Below are 18,330 nucleotides of genomic sequence, written 5' to 3'. Positions count from 1 at the left end.
TACCCAACACTCACTTAATTTTAAATGGTGGAATAATTTATCTTTAAATGTTAGTGTACTATATTAAACTATGTTGGGTTATTTTAATTCCATATTTCTTACAATAATTTTTTTAGTTACACTTGTATGTTATTTAAACTCTTTTAATAATAATTTTTATTTAAACTTTAGGATCAAATAATATATATTTTTATATTTTAAAAATAATGATTTTTAAAAAAATTTTGATTAATTCAAACTAAATCAATCTATTATTAATTGATTTGGTTCAAATTATAATTTTTTTTCTTAATAAATCCGTTGAAAATCAAATTAATTGATTCAAATTTTAATTTACATCAAATCTGAACTAAACTAATTCATAAACACCCCTGCTCAATCTGATATAATTCAATCTTAATAAAGCATGAAAATCTTATATTTATTTAATTTTAATTTTATTTGTAAATGACATTTAAATCTAACTTTTGGGGACACGATATGCACTTTTCCTTTAATTTTAATAATTTTAAAAAAAATTCCTGTTCTTGTTATATATATATATATATATATAATTTGAGGAGTTGGGTAGCAGCAACTTGTGAGCGAAGAGCGGTATCAAAATATAATATTAAATTTGATGGTTTGGGCATATTTCTATTCAGGATTCACTTTTTGGACACATTTTTCTGTCCTCTCTTGACACCGCCTTTCTTTTTCTGCCTATCTCTATCCACAATTTTACATGATCATTAGTGGGTGTGCGAGTGAGAGGCACCAAGAATAATAATTATTCACCTATTTCAAATCTGATAAATACAAATACAACAACAATCTGCATGTGTCTGACTCTGACAGGACTTAAATTTTATGCCAACTTGAAAACAACTCACTTCTAAACCACCCTTCTTCATCCCTATCCACATACTTGACACCTTTCGTAGTACCACCACCACATGAAAAATTGAAGCTCAAAACTAATACCATTTTATAAAACATTTTTTTTTTATAGTCATGTTAGGAAAGTATGCATCCACTTTATTGATTAATCTTGGTCAGAAAATGTGATCGACCACGACCAGTTTTAGCAGACGTTTTCTTCATAATTATATTTTTATTATTCGTAAGATTAGAAGAAAAAAAAACTGTTAATCACATTGGGCTAGAAGGCTAGAAGGCTAGAAGCAACGGATGGAAGCATACAAATTTTCATCTTCCTATCATTCCCCCAACTATAGGGCTGAATATAAAAAAAATACATCTGTCAATTTCACTTGTTTTTCGTTTAGGTTCAACACTAACCAAATCCTATAGCTAAACCCCCATTTTCCCACAAACAAATCTAATTTTTCATTCAAACAAAATCTAACATGGCTAATGTATAACACTGTTATCCCTAATACATTATGCAGTTAAAAGTTTCCTGGCTGCTCAGCTCCAAAAGACCAACTTCTTAAGCTTGTTGTTTATTCTAAATTGTAAACATCCAAACCAACATAGGTGAGTGTCCTTGTGAAAAAGTCCAAGCTGTTCAGTTCCAAAGGTTGACTCCTCAACCTTGCTGTTTCTTATAAATATTCAAATCAGCATGAGTGTCCTTGTAGCGCTGAGTCAGATAATCACGGCATAAGATGGGAGGAAATCTGGAAAGAGAGAAAATGGAGAGATGTAAGCACCACTACAAGCAGCACATAATTTTAATACTGTGGCTTCCACCTAATAATGTGTTTTAGTAGTATTCTTAGACCAAGAACCGATTTGAATACAAATTTAAAAAAGTTTTTGAGAACTTCTTTACTGAAAATAAAGAACTTTTTTAGTAGAAAATATTTCAAAAACTCTTTTAAATTTGTATCCAAAACAGATTCCAAATAAACCAAACTTAGAATGTGTTATTAACTATCTAATATACAATATGCTGACAATTTTTTGATGACATGTTTGACTCACTTGGGTGGATTAGTATCTGATTTGCAGGTAGGCAAACATTCCACTAGACAATCATGACTGGGCTCCAAGAAGTATGCAATCTGTCAAAGGAAACAACATTAGGATGAGCAAGTTACATGATTTTGCCAAGCTTTGCTAGTTAAAACTGATATGATATACAAAGATGCATAGTCAAAGGAAGGACCAAATATTGTAGAGATTGAATTTTGGAAGATAGTAACATAGTCAAGATTCACATTTGTCGCTGTCAATGAATAAATAAAAGGGAAGATCAACTGTGATGGCAAAATCACCAACAACATAAGTCAATCTTAGCTGCTGTAACCAATAATTGTCCTTAGCATTGTTAATTCCATTGCTAGCAGAAGATAATAGAGAACTACAAGATTACACTCTAAGGTTTGAAGTATTGTGTATATATGACCATAAAAGTACATATAAGCTTCAAAATGCAAAAGGCGAAGAGTTTGACCAGATAAGTAAATATTTGATCAGATAAATACATAATTGACCAGCAGGGTCTTCAGGGAGCCAAAATATATTAGAAATGTAATAACGGTTTTGCAATGAAGTTAAAATCATATGGCAAAGAGAAAAAAATTGAACCACAAAAAAGAGCTTACAGAATATCTTTCTTGACCATTTCCTAGAACTCTGTGCAGTGTGGACCTGAGCATAAATGCAAAGTAAATTGTTGATTAAATGATAAATAAAATTTAAACCAAAAAGGATGCACTGTAAAAATATCGCAAAGGCCAAATCACATTTTTAATCACTTATGTACATATGAAATTCTCAAGCTTCTATTGAAGCTTACAATTTTCATTCTAGCAGCTAAAGAAGACTTAGGATACCAGTAAGTGCTCTAAACTTTTTTGTTCTTATAAATATACAAGTGATCAACCATATGCACATGCAATTCCTATCTATTCATTAAAAGCTAAATCTAGCATGAAGGAAAATATCATGGTATTCTTACTTAAAAACACAGTTGCTCCAGCGCTCCAGCATGTCACCAAGATTCACGATGAATGCCCTGCAACATAAACAGCCAGTCAAATAATGTCATAATTCAGGAGAAGGGCATGACAAAGGTAATAAACTTAAAATCTAGTAGCATACTTCTTGTCCCTACAGCCAATTATGCCTAATACTTGATATAATGCAGATCAAAATGAATTAAACTTTAGAGATTACTGGTTTTGGCAGATACGTGTAATTTTACAATGGATTAATTGTTATGTGGCACACCTTGATGCTGTCAAATGAAAAGTATGACTTCTTACATTATTCCATCATATAGATTTGTATGAAGAAAAAGCATGTCTGAAATTTTTTAGAAATTAGCTCATTAGCTCATGAATTGCAGGGTAGGGATGAAGAATAAAGAAGAACTCTCACTACGGCATTGCATGCAAATAACAATAAAAGCTACAGTGACATAGGGACTAACCCCTTCAATGGTGCCACATCCTCCCATATTTGAGGTTTAGCATCTCTATTCTTGCATATCTGCAGTAGAAGACATTAATGTTCTTAACTAATTACAAAATATATTTGTAATATTGAGAAAAAAGAAGTTATCAGTTGCCTTCGTACTTGAAGACCTGAGATTTCATCTGTTGCCAACAGTGTAATTAGACCATAGTCGGTATGAGCTCCAGCTCCATATAATCCTTTCGAGGGATCTGATACTTGACCTTCATGAAACAAAAATGAATACAACTATATAAGTTATTTTTCTTTGTAATTGAACCAGACATACAACTTCTTTGGATACAAGTTTAAAAAAGTTTGAGTTTCTCTACTAAAACAACTTTTCCAAGCTTATATCAAAACATACTCATAATTATCAGGTATGTGGTATTGTTACAAAATTCCTCGCTTTTCACATTATTATTTATTACAAGACTTCTTTTGAAGAGAATCCAGTATGTGGTACAGTGAATTCGGTACGTGATATCAGGATTATTGAGAAAATTCTGTATCTGCACTAGTACTAGGTATAAAGGCTACAGATTCAATACCTTCATAGTGCAGCAAACGCAGAGTTGCAATGGACTCTCCAAGCATTGTTGGTTGATCAAAAAAATTAGCATCTAAATCAAGTGCAAGGGCAATTATCTTTGCAACTGCTTTCCCCACTTGTCTGGATTCCCCAAAAAATCAAACAGGAACAAAAGATAATGAAAATGTGAAAGTGTGAAACCCTTTTCCTCCAAAATACATAATTTGAGTCCAAATGAACAACCAAAGCAGTTAAACATGGTCTAATATTTTCTTCACAGAAAGGAAGCAATAACATTGACAAGAAAATAAACAGAACAAGACCACAATCTCCCCACACCATGGCAAGTAAGAACAAAGCAACAAGAGGAAACGTGACAAAACTGCGACTATGACCGCAATTTAAAACCTTGCTCCATATTAAAAACTAACAATTAGCTAGTTGCACATGCAGCACAAATGATCAAAACACAATTGTTACGTTGCATCTTGTAACAGGTAAATAACATCACGAACACTTACAATGCCTCTCGATGGAACTTTTCCATGGTCTCCCTCCACCCCGGCAGAACATCTACATGGTTAAAAAGTTCAGGAAAAGTTTAAAATAAGAAAAGGAAAATCCAAAAAATTGGATGACCCATTTGATAGAAATTAAACTTTTCGACTCCAAAGTCTCAAAGACTGAAGCAAAAAGTTGACTCGTTTACCTGGTGCGGGCCATTTATTTGGGCCATAAAAAGGTTTCTTCGATTCTTGGTCATGTTCACCTTTTTCAACTCCAATATAATACCCCTCCTTGTAGTCTCCTACTTAACCAAACAGAGAAAAGGTTAACAAGGTTAGGAGAGACAGAACTTATATCAATTCATGAAGCACTTTTTATATTATTTTTGTAATCAAAATTAAAGTTTATCTCGATATAAATGTAATAAAAGTTTACATTAAATATTAAATATCAAATAGATTAAGTTTATCTCGATGATAAATGAAATAAAAGTTTACATTAAATATAAAATATCGAATATATTAGCGAAGTGAAATTTTAATTATGATAACAAAAACAATACTTAAAAGAAGAAAAAAAAAACTGAATCAAAGTTTTGTCTGAATCAGAATGAAGAATAAGAAGAAAACATGGTGGAATCTACACAAACATGCAACAATCTCATAGGGGCATATACCATGTACTTGGTTTTCAGGATCAAGTAACTCATCAAGAACAGGGGTGTACCCCCTGTGTTTTTCATTCCTGAGAATCTTCATCTTTTCCTTGTGTGGAAGAGTGAAGAATTTCCTGCTCTGTGCAAAAACCTCGTCCAAGAATTCCTGGCTTATCCCATGATTCACGACGTAGAAAAAACCAGAATCCAAACAAGCCTAAAGCAAACAAGAAACATGATGAAGATCGCATAGGAAAAGTTGATGATCGAAAAACACAGAGGTTTTGTTATTGAAACAGAGGAAGCAAACCTGCTTGAGGAATTTGACGGATTGGTTGATGTCGGGGTTGGAGAGGTCGATGCAGTTGAGAGCAGAGAATTTGGTGGCGTTAGGAGATGGTGTGCTCTGTTTTCCCATGTTTGAAGAGCAACGAAGGAGAGCCTCAAGTTCCTTGAACCACTTTGCACTTTGCAACGACAGAGGATTGAAAAAGTGAATGGTTTTTGCTTATATAACCATATGCAACACAACATCATGGGTCCACAACTCTTGCCACCATTCATCATAGCAGCCATATTATTTATTTATTTTCTTTTATATATATATATTTATTTTTATTTTGCTTATTTAGGAATGGAAATCTCTTGGTTGCAAATTATTATAGATTTGCTGCTTTTTTGTTCTTAAATTGGGCCTTGGGAATTTTATCCATAACTGGATTAGAATTTACTTTTTGGGAGGTAGGTAAAGATTGTGTAGGTAAATTTTAGGGATAATTTCTTTTAGATTTTTTAGTTTACATAGATTGAGATTTATGACACTAGGTTTGGTCAAATATCATAAATTTTCGCCTATTACTTGCCCAATCATTAAGGTTGAAATAATAGTTGGCTAACTCATCATTTTTTTATCCAACTTGTTACCGTTACAAAATATGGATTTTTCTGCCAAAAATGAAACTGAATGGAGCAGATTTTTTTTTAATATATAATCTTTTATTGTTTAGTTTAATTTTTAAGAAATAAACAAGGAGGGATTTGAAAGAGAAGGAGGAAATTTAAAATATTTCAACTATATTAACTGAACTATTTTTAATTATGTTTAAAATTAAAATTTATAAAAAAAAATTAATTAATTTTTTAAAATTTTTTGCTCTATGTGAGAACCAAACATTAAAAAAGAAAAAAAAAGTCTTTTTCTTTCTCTTCCTCTTGTGTAAATCAAACAGAATAATTAATCATACTTTTATCTTTCTTCCGTTTGTAACGTAGTAAGTTAATTGTTTAGAGTTTAATTAACTCTAGAGAGAAAGGTATATAAGGTTTTTTTTAGAACGAAACCTCGTAAGCTCATTCTCAAAGAAAATCTAGAGAGAAGAGCTCTAGATCCGTGAGCTCCTTTTTCTCTCAAATTTCTCTGTTTGATTCTTCTTCTCTTCTAAATCACTAATCTCTTCTATCTTTTCTTTGAATTCAAACTAGAAAGTTTGATTTTGGCAGATTGAAGTCTGCAGGTCGACCGTTTAGGAATTTTCTTCTTCCTCCTATTCTTGGTTGTTCTGAGCCAATTTTCAGGTAAGGAAAGTTAGGATTGTGATACATTGGTTGCATGTGAGTTTAGAAACTCAATTGATGCATGAATTGGAGGTTGAATTGCTGATTTGAGGGATTTTCCCATTTTGTGGGTTTTCGGGCTAAAACAGGGTTTTGGCTTATTTGGTGCATCGGATGAGTGCATGTTGTTTCTAAGACTTGAATTGAATTGTTTTTGGTGCATGGATGTTATCTCTTCTATTGCATGGGTTTTTTTTATGAGTTTCAGGTGTGAAGGTCTAAAAATGGTGAAGAACATGGTGTCTCTATCATCAAACAGCTGAGTCGTTTTAAAAGGTTGAACCCTCTAGAGGCTGCGTGACAGAGGAGGATTTCTGAAACCAAAGGGTTGTTCCATTTTAAAGGGCTGAGCGCTTTTGAAACGGCTGAGCCATTTTAAAGGGTTGAGCCCTTTGAAGGCCGCGTTACGAGGGAGAATCCCTAGAAGCAAAGCACTAAGCGTTTTGGGAGGCATTGAGCAGTTTTATGCTTTCCGAATTAAACTTTTATGTCTTCATAAAAGTTGTATCCTTTAATGTTATCTTTTCAATGGCGTTGGAATCACCTAAAAATGAGATCTAGAACTATAGTTATGGCTATTTTAGTGAACAGGGGTCAAGCTGTTAATATTGATTATATATGTTGCGGTTTTTGATATTTTTATCTAAGTAGATGATTTATTTAGAATTTCATGTCTTCATGAGAGTTATAGATTATCCTCTTATCTTTCTTTTGAGATAAGTTTGAGCTCATTTTGATGAGTATAACTCTCTGTGTGTTATCTTCTTTGACAGTTGTTAAAGGGAGACGCATGTTGTTTTGAGGTGTTAAGGTGTTATCATATGGATTAAAAAGTTGTATGATACTATGTTGTATGGTTGGTTCATATATGTATGATATATGATGTAAATTGGTGCTTGATTCATATGTATGCTTGGAAATGATATATATGAATGTTTAAACATGATATGATATGTACGTATGTTTATATGAGAATGATATTGATCATGATGGTGGATTGACCGTGTATGATGTATTGTTGCATGTGATGTCTCATGACATGTGTCTAGCCTATGATTCGAGGAGAGGGAAAATGTTTTCGAATTGGAAGAGCTCACATAGAGTCTCTTGAGAGTGGTGCTTGGATAGGTCACTGGTTTGGATGAGAGTGGTGCTTGGATAGGCCACTGGTTTTGGGTGAGAGTGGTGCATGGATAGGCCACTAGTTTGGGTGAGTTTCCTCTAAGTCCTTAGCTAATGTTTGAGTGGGGTATGAGGTCGAGGGTTATTCCCTTAACCAAGTACTGGGAAAAATGTATGGTTCCTTGCGAATAGTCGGTGGGCGAACTTCACAAGTGACTTGGTAATGTATGCCAAGATCGTGGTAAGCCTGTACCCAGCTGTGTTATACCTGACGGTGGAATCGGACTTTCAAGTGTGTAAGTGACATCATTCGAGTAAATCCGAGTGGGGATTTATATCCCGGTGTGCTGTGACCAAGTGGACGCATTGGGCGTGAAAATAGTTGGGGTGATTTCAGTAGGATGTGATGTCATTTATACTGCTCTGTTGTTAGGGAGATCTCCTAAATGAATGCGTGACGACGCATTAGATGATTAATATGCATTGATATTTGTCATGATTTGCTGTTATTGCATGATTACTATTATGATTAAGTGTATAGTGTTTGACTTCATGATTGGTGTTGATGATTGAGTGGGATGGAAGTCTCTTAGGACATGATTGGATGAATATGTAGTATAGATTATTATTATGTACTTGTATGGATGTTTATTGAACTCTAGCTTACCCTTCTATATTCATGTGGATGGATTGCGATGATCATACTATGTATGAGAGCAGGTCAGGGTTAGGTTGGAGTCGATGTGGTCGTTGCTGAGGTGTTGGATATTTTGTCCCAGTGTTGGAGTTATTGTTGGAGTAATTGATTAGGTATACTTGACCAGCACTAGAGTAGTATTATTTTGGAAGATTGTATATACATAGTACTATAGTTTGTATATAAATATTAGATTTTTTTTATCATTTCCTTTACATGTATATTCTATTATCCAGCTTAATATTTTATCTTAGATAATTAGTGTAGTTAGCATGATTCCTCTGAGTGTAGGGACTATGACAGGTTGTTACACCGTTAATTTTTTTTTATATGTTATTCACAGCGAAATAACTTATTATTAAAGTTTCTTTCCTTAAAATCAAAACATATTTTAGAAAGAAACTTATTATTTATATATAATTATAAAAAAAATACAAATTTAAAACAAAAAATACGAGATATCATGTTAAGTTGGGCCTAGATTTTGATTTTGAGGGAAAGTAACTTTAATTATTAAAATCAAGTAATTATTTGTTGTAATAACTTTTCTTATAAGTTTTTTTAAAATGATACATATTTCTCTTTTAATTTTTAAATAAACAATGATCTTCTTTATTTATTATCTAAATGGCACATATAATTCCTTATATAGGATAATATTATTTATGCAGTATTAAAAGACAAGTGTCAATAATTGAATGAGACTTGATCTCTTATTCAATTTCAACATTCAAATTATATCTCAAATATCATGCATATTGTGATTTAAAAAATATATTAATTTCAATAAACAATTTCAAAGAACAATTTGAGAAATTATTATTTTTAAAATTAAAAAATGATGAAAATTTTCATAAAAAATACATAACATTGTACGAAATTCAAAAATAAATGATCAAATGCATATATAATTGATAGAATATGAATTATCTTTTATTTAATTATTTTCCTTTTCTCACTTTAATTAATGACCTTATTTTAAGAAAATTAAATAATTAAAAAAAAAAAAGAGATGAGTACAATTTTCTCTTCTTTGAAATAGTTTAAGGAAACAATTAAAACTTTAATAAATAAAATATTTCTATTATGATTTTCACAACTTAAATAATAATAATAAAATATTTTTTTTCTACTTTTTTTTATATCATTTTTCTACTACATAAGGTAATTTTTTCTTCTTCTATCACATAAGTTACTTACTCTCACTACAGCACTACTCACCTATCAAAGTTACATTATCTCTCATATATTTTTTTAAAATAAAAATATCAAATTAAAGTCTTATATTAGATAAAAGTTTGAAGATTATCATATCAACAAATCTTATATCAGGAACAACAAGATTACTAAAAATCAGCAAACAACTATATAGGAGATATAAGACAATTGTTTTCTTTTGTAGTACACTAACAAAATAAAAATACCTCATAAAGCAAGTCTTTTATCCAAAATGTATATATAGGAGGATTCAAACGATAGTGATGTAACTTTTATTAAGTGTTATATCGCTCAATTTTGAAACCCTCCTTTTATATATATATATATATATATATATATATATATATATATATATATATATATATATATATATATATATATATATATATATATCCAAACACGTGTTACAACATACATACATCCACTTCCATAGATCCATGCCTCTTGTACCGCTCAAATCAATAGTGCTCACTTTGTTGTCAAATTAATCATTTGCAATTGATATAGATACATTACACATTCCAAAATGCTTATATTCACACATATTAAAAAAATTAATTAGGTTCATTTAAATTTATTAATTTCATGTGAAAACTAAATTTTATTTTCTAAACTATTCTTAATAATTTTCATTGGAAATAATGACCACATTTATTTTTTTTTAAATAATAACATTAAATAAGTCAAGTTAGTTAGAATTTTCTTATATTTAAATTCAAAAAATTTAAGTACTTTTTTATTTATATACAAGTCTATTTGGAGTATTCTCTCAACCTATATATAAACAAATAAAATTAATTTCACACATTAAAAAAGTTCATTAAATATATTTAATTTTCATAATTTCGCATAAATATACATCATATTTTCTAAAATATCATTAATCATCTTCATGATAAATAATATTTCCATTTATTATCATAGAGATATTTTTGAATTAAAAATAATAAATAAAGTTAACTTTAATGAAATTTACTTATATTTTAGTTAAAAAAATTCAAATATTTTTATTTATATATAAGTTGAAAAAGTGTAGTATTTAAATATGACAATAGTATTATGATTATTATTATCACCACAAAGAAATTAGAGTATGTCATTATGAGAGGGTATGGCCATTTCTTTCTCTTTTTCTTGGAAAGAAGCTATCGTTTTGTTGGCTACCTTTTTGACCAACTCCACTTTTCAATTCTGACGGCCACAATTTTCTGTGTAGGAAATCTCTTACCACTTCACTTAAAAGTGTTTTATTAGATTCACTTTGGTTTCACAATCAAATGTCATTTATTTTTGGATTACCTTTTCATAATTTTTTTTCTTGCACAGGAATTACAATAATGATAATTGAGTTTAAATTTTAAATTCATATATTTTATTATTATTATTATTATTATTATTATTATTATTATTAACAACAACAAAAATACTACATATCTCTATTAAAAAAAATAAGCATATAAAAAAACCTTATTAATGAACAGTTTTTTTTAGAAATTTATTTTTTCAATATAAAATAAAAATATAAATATCTTTAGAAGTAGCACATATCCCTTTTATATATTATTATAAATATACCTATTAGTTTATCTATAACTAACTTTACTAAAAGTTTTGACCGATTATATTAAGTTAATCTCTTATTACAATCACATTTTTATTTATGAATAAAACTTGAATTCGAGATATTCTTTAAAATAATATTTCACTTTTATTCTAACTAACGTCTTGTTCGTAAGTTCATGTCTATAAAAGGTTAAAATATTTTTAATTACTTTTCAATTTTTTTAATTAAAATTTAATTGTTTTTTACCTTCTGCTACAAGAACATATTATTTTTATTATATTTCTAATTAACTTTAATTTATCTTATTTTTTAACAGTTTATATCATTTTAGTATGAAAAAATAATTTATATTTTTAATTATATTTTTTTAGTAGGCAAAGAAAAAATATATTAAAAAGGAGTACAAAAAAATTAACTTGAAAATTTTAGACATAGATATATAAAACTAGCAAAAATACCAACTACCCAATGAATACAATCAAATGTTTGGACAACTGTTGTTAGACATTAGTAACTCTCAAAACCAAGTAGTGAACTCAATGACAGCAGCATCTCAAATGATAAATTATGACAGCATCGGCAAGAAATAAAATACCATCAACAAATTGATCTTCAAACGGTAATTATAAGAAACAACAGTCAACACTTAGAAAGAAAGACAGGAAGAACCATATCAGGAGAAATTTAAGCAAGAAAATGAGTTATTAGACTAAAGAGCAAAAAGGTATTGAAAACTACCTCATTCCTTGCAAACCAAATTGACCATAATGTTATCAATCAAATAGAAGACCATGGCACCGGTTAACAACATTACAATTTGGGACTCCCGTAAATTACTCGAAATTAGCCAAACTAGTACTATTTTGAACAAAGAAAAATCCAAACCATTAAAAACAAGACATCTAGATTTTTAATTATATTATTAATATAAAATATCTATCAATTTTATCGATAACTAATTTGTATAAAAAATTTGATGAATTATTTTTAGTAAACTCTCTAATTTTAACTATTTTTTTTTCTTCACAATTAATTGAATTTGAAACCTTATTAAGAATTCAGAATTCAGATTGACTCATTTCACTCATTGTTTTCAAATCTTATTATATTATTTAATTTGTTTTATGTTTAACTTTCTGCCGCCCGCTATTTTTTTTATATTTTTTTAATTACTCTATAATAATTATATGCTTATCATCTATTTTAATTTAATGTCTGTTATTTATAATGGATGTTATTTTAAATCCTATTCTATATAACTATTTTGCTATTTGATTTAAATTCTGCTTCTATATGATTAATTCGTTGTGATTAATTTAATTCCTATATTTATGACCAGTTTTACTGTTATTTCTTTATTATATTTTTTATTATAAATTATGTTATTTATTTATAACTACTATATATTCTTTATATTAAATTATAATATATATGTTAGAACATTTATATGGCTATTTTCATTTACACTCTAATTCTATATTTGAGTTGTAATCTAGAATTAATTTAATCATTTTAATTAAATTTCTAAGAACACAATTCAACTAGTTAGAAATTTTTTTATTTAATAAGTCTCTTAAATTTTAATTATGAATAAGTTATGTTCTATTAAAAACTTAAAACATCTAAGAAAGTATTATAAAATATGCAATTCTATTTTGTATTCTTTTAGTCACACATTAATTAGTATTTTTAATCTCTCATTTGAATCATAATTTATCCAAGCAAAATATATAACTTCTCTTTCATACGTTATCTTAAGTTGTTATTTGGACATAGTCATAATAAACGTCTCAAATATTAATTTTATAATCCCTTTTTATGTTAAAATCTTTTATCTATAATTATTAAAACTAACATTCTGTATAAATTAATTCTAAATCTAAAAAAAAACTGTTTTGGACTATTTCATAATTGATCAAACTGTATAAAATCGCATCTTTAAATTTTATAACTCTATCTGTATATATCTATTCACTTTTCTGCTCAATGAAGACCTGTTTTCAGTATTTAATTGCCTTAAGTGATTGAAGTTCACTTTTATTTTTTAGATTCTGTTTATTGCCTGATATTATTTTATACCTATATACTTGATTTTATATTTTTTTGTTAATTTAGTTCTATTTCTTTTTGTTAATCTACCTTCTGATTTTGGCTTCGAAAATTTACTTTTATGATTTCCTAAATACTTTTTAATTATTATTTTATATTTTATATTGATATCATTACCTAAATATAACCTTAGAGAGGTTCGGTCAAAAGTTAACCCATTTCGTAAGCTAACACATTAACAAAAATCCATATATTTTGGAATAAAATTCTCCATTAAAGTATTACCTTGTATCATTGTTATTCGAATAATATGATTTATGAATATGATAATCTTATCTTAATTAAAAGGGTCAATTTTGAAATCAAAGAATGAATTGTAAATCTTATGTTTTTTTTCTTTCAAGATATCGATATTTATGAATTATGAACATAATACTTATGCCATGCAATGATGATATCTCTGTAAATATATGAAGAATGTTTTTTTTGTTCGTTCCTATAGTATTTACCGCCGATAGCAGTGACTAATCTCCTCGCTACGTTGGAGGCACTTCAAAGGGTGGGATAACTGACCCCAATATTTAACGCGAAAGTATACACAAGGCAGGATTCGAACCCCTAACCTTGCTTAAGCGTTTGAGACATTCTTTTTGAAGTTCTCTTTATTATTGATTGAAGTGGCGTTAACATTCTACACTTCACTAAGGTTCATGATATATGCACCTCCTTTTTTCTATAAGTACACCTCCTTTAAAAAAAATAATTAAAATTTTAAAATATTCTTAATTTTTTAATTTTTATTTTTTAATTTTTAATTTTACATCCACAATATTTAATTTAGTACTTTTTTTTCACATATCTTTCCTCCTTTTTTCAATTTTTACATGCACCCCCTTACCTTTCTTTCACTACACCTATTTTGGTAGCATGTGAAAACTAAAAGAGAAAAAAAAAAGTATGTGAAAAAGAAGAAAAAAGTAACAAATTAAAAGTTGGAGGTATAAAATTAAAAAATTTAAAAAAAAAAGTTTACAATATTTAATAATTTTTTTAAAAAAAATAAAGGAGGTGTACTTATAAAAGAAAAGAGGTGTATATATCATGAGCCAAGTCTATATCATAGTGAACATGTGTAAAATCAGTTGATAGATTGAAGGTTGATGATATATACACCTCCATTTTTTTATACATACACCCTCTTTTTTTTTTTAAAAAATATTAAATTCCTAAATTATCCTTAATATTATTTGGAATAAAAAAATTATTCTGGAAAGTGTTTTTTAAATGTGTGTTTGTACATAATTATGGAAAGTACTTTCCAGAATACTAAAATCACTATTCCAAAAGGTTGATGATATATACACCTCCTTTTTCTTATAAGTACACCTCCTTTTCAAAAAAAATAATTAAAATTTTAAAATATTCTTAATTTTTTGCTTTTTTTTTTTTATTTTACATTCACAACATTTAATTTAGTACTTTTTTTTACATATATTTTTTTTCAATTTTTTACATGCACCCCTTTATCTTTCCTTCACCCCACCTATTTTGGTAGCATGTAAAAATTGAAAGAGAAAAAAAAAGTGTGTGAAGAAAAAGAAAAAAAAGTAGAAAATTGAAAGTTAAAGGTATAAAATTAAAAAATATATAATATTTTATAATTTTTTTTAAAAAATAAAGAAGGTGTACGTATAAAAAAAAAACAGGAGGTGTATATATCATGAGCCTTCCGAAAAGAACTTTCCGTCAGAATAATTACGGAAAGTACTTTCCAGAATACTAAAATTACTATAAATAACTTTCCGTCGAAATAATTCTGGAAAATACTTTCCGTAACACTAGAATTATTATTGCGGAAAATTCTTTCCGAAATATTAACAGTGTGTATTTGTTACCATAATTCCGGAAAGAACTTTCTGCAATAGTAATTTTAGTGTTACGGAAAGTACTTTCCAGAATTATTCCGGCGGAAAGTTCTTTCCGGAATAGTAATTTTAGTATTCCGGAAAGTACTTTCCATAATTATGTACAAATACATCTCCGAAAAACACTTTCCAGAATAAATTTTTTTTATTCCAAATAATATTAAGGATAATTTAGGAATTTAATATATTTTTTTAAAAGGGGGTGTATGTATAAAAAAATGGAGGTGTATATATCATCGGCCCTTCACTAAATGTCCTTACACGGGCCCAAGTGTTAAACGTGATTTTGTTGCTACTTTGGTATGAGCCCAAGGAATTGTTGAACATGATTTTGCTTGCTGCTTTGCCATATTGAGGCCCAATGAGCTTCTGGCGTACTGTGTGAACTGCAACTGCAGGGCCCAAGAGAGTTACTGGCATGCATGTTGTGATGTGTTTGGACTTTGGACAATAATACTTTCTTAATGAAGTTTAAGCATAATATCATAAAATATACATAAATAAAAGTTATTTATACCACGTACTTAAATGACTTATACGTATGTTTTTAATTTAAAATTATTTCTTTAGTTATATACTAATTTATGTAATTTAATGAATCTATAATTAATTTGATTGGTCTATTAATATTATATTGACAACAATTTTATTTGTGAAAGTTTTTTTAAAGTATAATATGAATTTTATTGAATTTGTAAGTATGAAATATACACAGCATATATTTTTTTTTATAAAAAAAATTAATTCGGTAATGCAATTCAATTAATAATTTATTGGTTCAACTTTTAATCTATTAATTTAGTACTTTGATAGGTTTAATGATCAACCTAGTTTTAAAAATATTGCTTTAAAGTACATTTCTTCAATTTAGAAGAGTCAAATCCAAATCTTAATTAAAAGTCTGTTTGATAGCTAGATATATAAGAGTAAGATATAATAAGAGTAAGATAAATTTTAATTATGTCAAACATTTAGTGTACATCATGATAACTAACCTAATAATATTACTATATATCTTATATTTATTATATACCAATAAGATATTATATAAATATAGAATAAATTCAACTAACAATATTTTTGTTTTATTAAAATTACATATAAGTTTAAAAAATAAATATTAATTATTCTTTTTTAAATAAATTAAAAATATAATTTTAACTATATAATATAAATTTATTTTTTATTTATCTAGTTACTTTTCTTAAAATTATATAATATTTTTAAATTATAATTATTTTCAATTATTTTTCTAAAAATTATTTAAATAATATTTTTATTTTAATATTATAGTTAATAATATATTTTATATTTACATGTAAAAAATTATTATAATTATATATAAAATAAAATGCTGAATGTAAATTTTATAATATATGTTATGTAAATTAATATACATTATAATATATATGTTATATTTATTATATACTATTTTTTTATTTTATATGATAATAATAATAATAATTTAGTATAATTTAATATAATATACGATATAATGCATATAAAGACAATAAAGAAAAACTTATTATATTTCGTTATTTCCTATCCCAATTACTTAGGATAAAAAATACACTAGACTAACAAAATATAATAAAGTATATATAAAACTATCATATCATGTTGGTGTAGCAAACAATGTATTATAACATGATAGAATAATTATTTTATTTTATTCTATCATATCCTGATAACCAAACGAGCTCTAAAATCAATATAATTTTTGTGTAAAACATAATCCAAAACAATGAGGTATTTTTCTCAAAAAATTTATTAAAAAGTTATTTTAAAATTATACCCCTTCAAATTTCAAACACTATATAGCCTAACATTTTTACGTGCTCCCATTAATTGACATCCTTAAATTGTTTCCCAACTTGACTGATTATCTATAATGCTATCCAAGATCTAAATATAAGTCCTTGTTTCTACTCATATGGTTGCTACTGTATTTTTGCTTCATTAAGTCCCAAATTCCTTTAGAAGCCTCATATATTGTTTAAAATTGTCACCAGAATGTTCTATCTAGAGTTTGGAACAAATAATTCCTCACCTCGAGGTCCTTCAATTTGTGATCTTCAATAGCTTGTAGGCTGCCACAATAGGAATCCCTATATCTAGGGGTGAGCAACGGGTGAGTTTGGTCGAGTTCGGGTGAAAAATGTCAAACCCGTTGTAAACCGACTTTGAAAAAATGTGACCCATATCCGACCGACTGAGCTTTTGATTTGAGGCGGTTCGGGTTGAAACGGATTCAGATTTAAGCGGGTGGGTATAATCGGGTTTGAATTTTTTTGTAGACCAATTTATCTTAACGAAGATGAAGCTTAAAACGATAAAAAAATATTTTTAAAATAGTGTATAAAAATAGAATGAAGGTGACAATAGATGGTGTAAATAGATTCGTAGTTGAAACATTTACAAACTAAAGAAGCAAAAATAAAAGATAACAAAATTCATAGTTGTTACATGGAAAAGAAATATAAAGTTAGATTACAAAACCATAAGAAATCACAGTCACACAAAATGTACTCAAAATGGAGATAAGAAGATGGAAAAGAAAGACAAAGAAAGAAGCAAAAAGATAACTCTAAAAATGGACTAGTGTGTTGAGAAGTTGAATGAGGAAGGAGAAGACAAAATAAATATCTAAGTTATGAGAAAAAGGAAAAAAATAAGTTACAAATTGATGACTATATTATACTTGAAATAAAGACTTTTAAATTTGGACCATTGTTGTTTAGTTATACAAAAGTAATAAAAATTTAAACTTATCTCATTTTCGGTTGGGTTCGGTTTTTAGCGGATTTAAAAATTCAAAACCGAACCCGCCCAATATAACCCGTATAAAATCAAAATTTTAACCCGATTTACCCATAAGACCCGCCCGAACCCACCCAAAAGCAATATTTTTTTTCGGGTTTTTCGGGTTCGGTTCGGGTGTCGGTTTAATGCTCACCCCTACCTATATCCATTAAATTTCAACACTCCCCTTTGATAAGTTCTTCATAAGCATGAACTAATATATTTAGGTATGGTATGCTT

The 18,330-nt window shown here is 28.1% G+C and overlaps 1 protein-coding gene across 2 annotated transcripts; it reads right to left on the bottom strand.

Moving 5' to 3' along the window:
* Nucleotides 1–1,173: 1,173 nt before the first annotated feature.
* On the bottom strand, nucleotides 1,174–5,595 carry LOC109790279 (2-oxoglutarate (2OG) and Fe(II)-dependent oxygenase superfamily protein). Of its 2 annotated transcripts, none has more exons than XM_029269630.2 (11): nucleotides 5,410–5,595; nucleotides 5,121–5,316; nucleotides 4,647–4,748; nucleotides 4,459–4,510; nucleotides 3,957–4,078; nucleotides 3,529–3,629; nucleotides 3,383–3,441; nucleotides 2,909–2,965; nucleotides 2,553–2,598; nucleotides 1,930–2,009; nucleotides 1,174–1,622 (listed from the first exon to the last, which is right to left on the bottom strand). In XM_029269630.2, the coding sequence occupies exons 1-11, from the start codon at nucleotides 5,515–5,517 to the stop codon at nucleotides 1,532–1,534; spliced, it is 1,014 nt and encodes a 337-aa protein (XP_029125463.1). In that variant the 5' UTR covers nucleotides 5,518–5,595; the 3' UTR covers nucleotides 1,174–1,531. The 2 variants fall into 2 exon arrangements, with proteins under 2 accessions (XP_029125463.1, XP_020204986.1); XM_020349397.3 differs by having other exon boundaries at nucleotides 4,647–4,745.
* Between the last annotated feature and the right edge of the window lie 12,735 nt (nucleotides 5,596–18,330).

Source organism: Cajanus cajan, chromosome 1, assembly GCF_000230855.2.
Source record: "Cajanus cajan strain Asha chromosome 1, NIPB_CcT2T_4, whole genome shotgun sequence".
Taxonomy (NCBI): Eukaryota; Viridiplantae; Streptophyta; class Magnoliopsida; order Fabales; family Fabaceae; genus Cajanus; species Cajanus cajan.
This window is presented reverse-complemented; position numbering and strand designations above follow the sequence as displayed.

What these genes read in the sequence shown, in the direction of transcription:
- LOC109790279 (XM_029269630.2), bottom strand. Translation starts at nt 5,517, where the DNA reads ATGGGAAAACAGAGCACACCATCTCCTAACGCCACCAAATTCTCTGCT. An exon ending in GCGTTTGCTGCACTATGAAG is followed by an intron (nt 3,630 to 3,956) that starts GTATTGAATCTG and finishes TGTTTCATGAAG; the next exon opens with GTCAAGTATCAGATCCCTCG. An exon ending in TCAGATACTAATCCACCCAA is followed by an intron (nt 1,623 to 1,929) that starts GTGAGTCAAACA and finishes CTCTCTTTCCAG; the next exon opens with ATTTCCTCCCATCTTATGCC.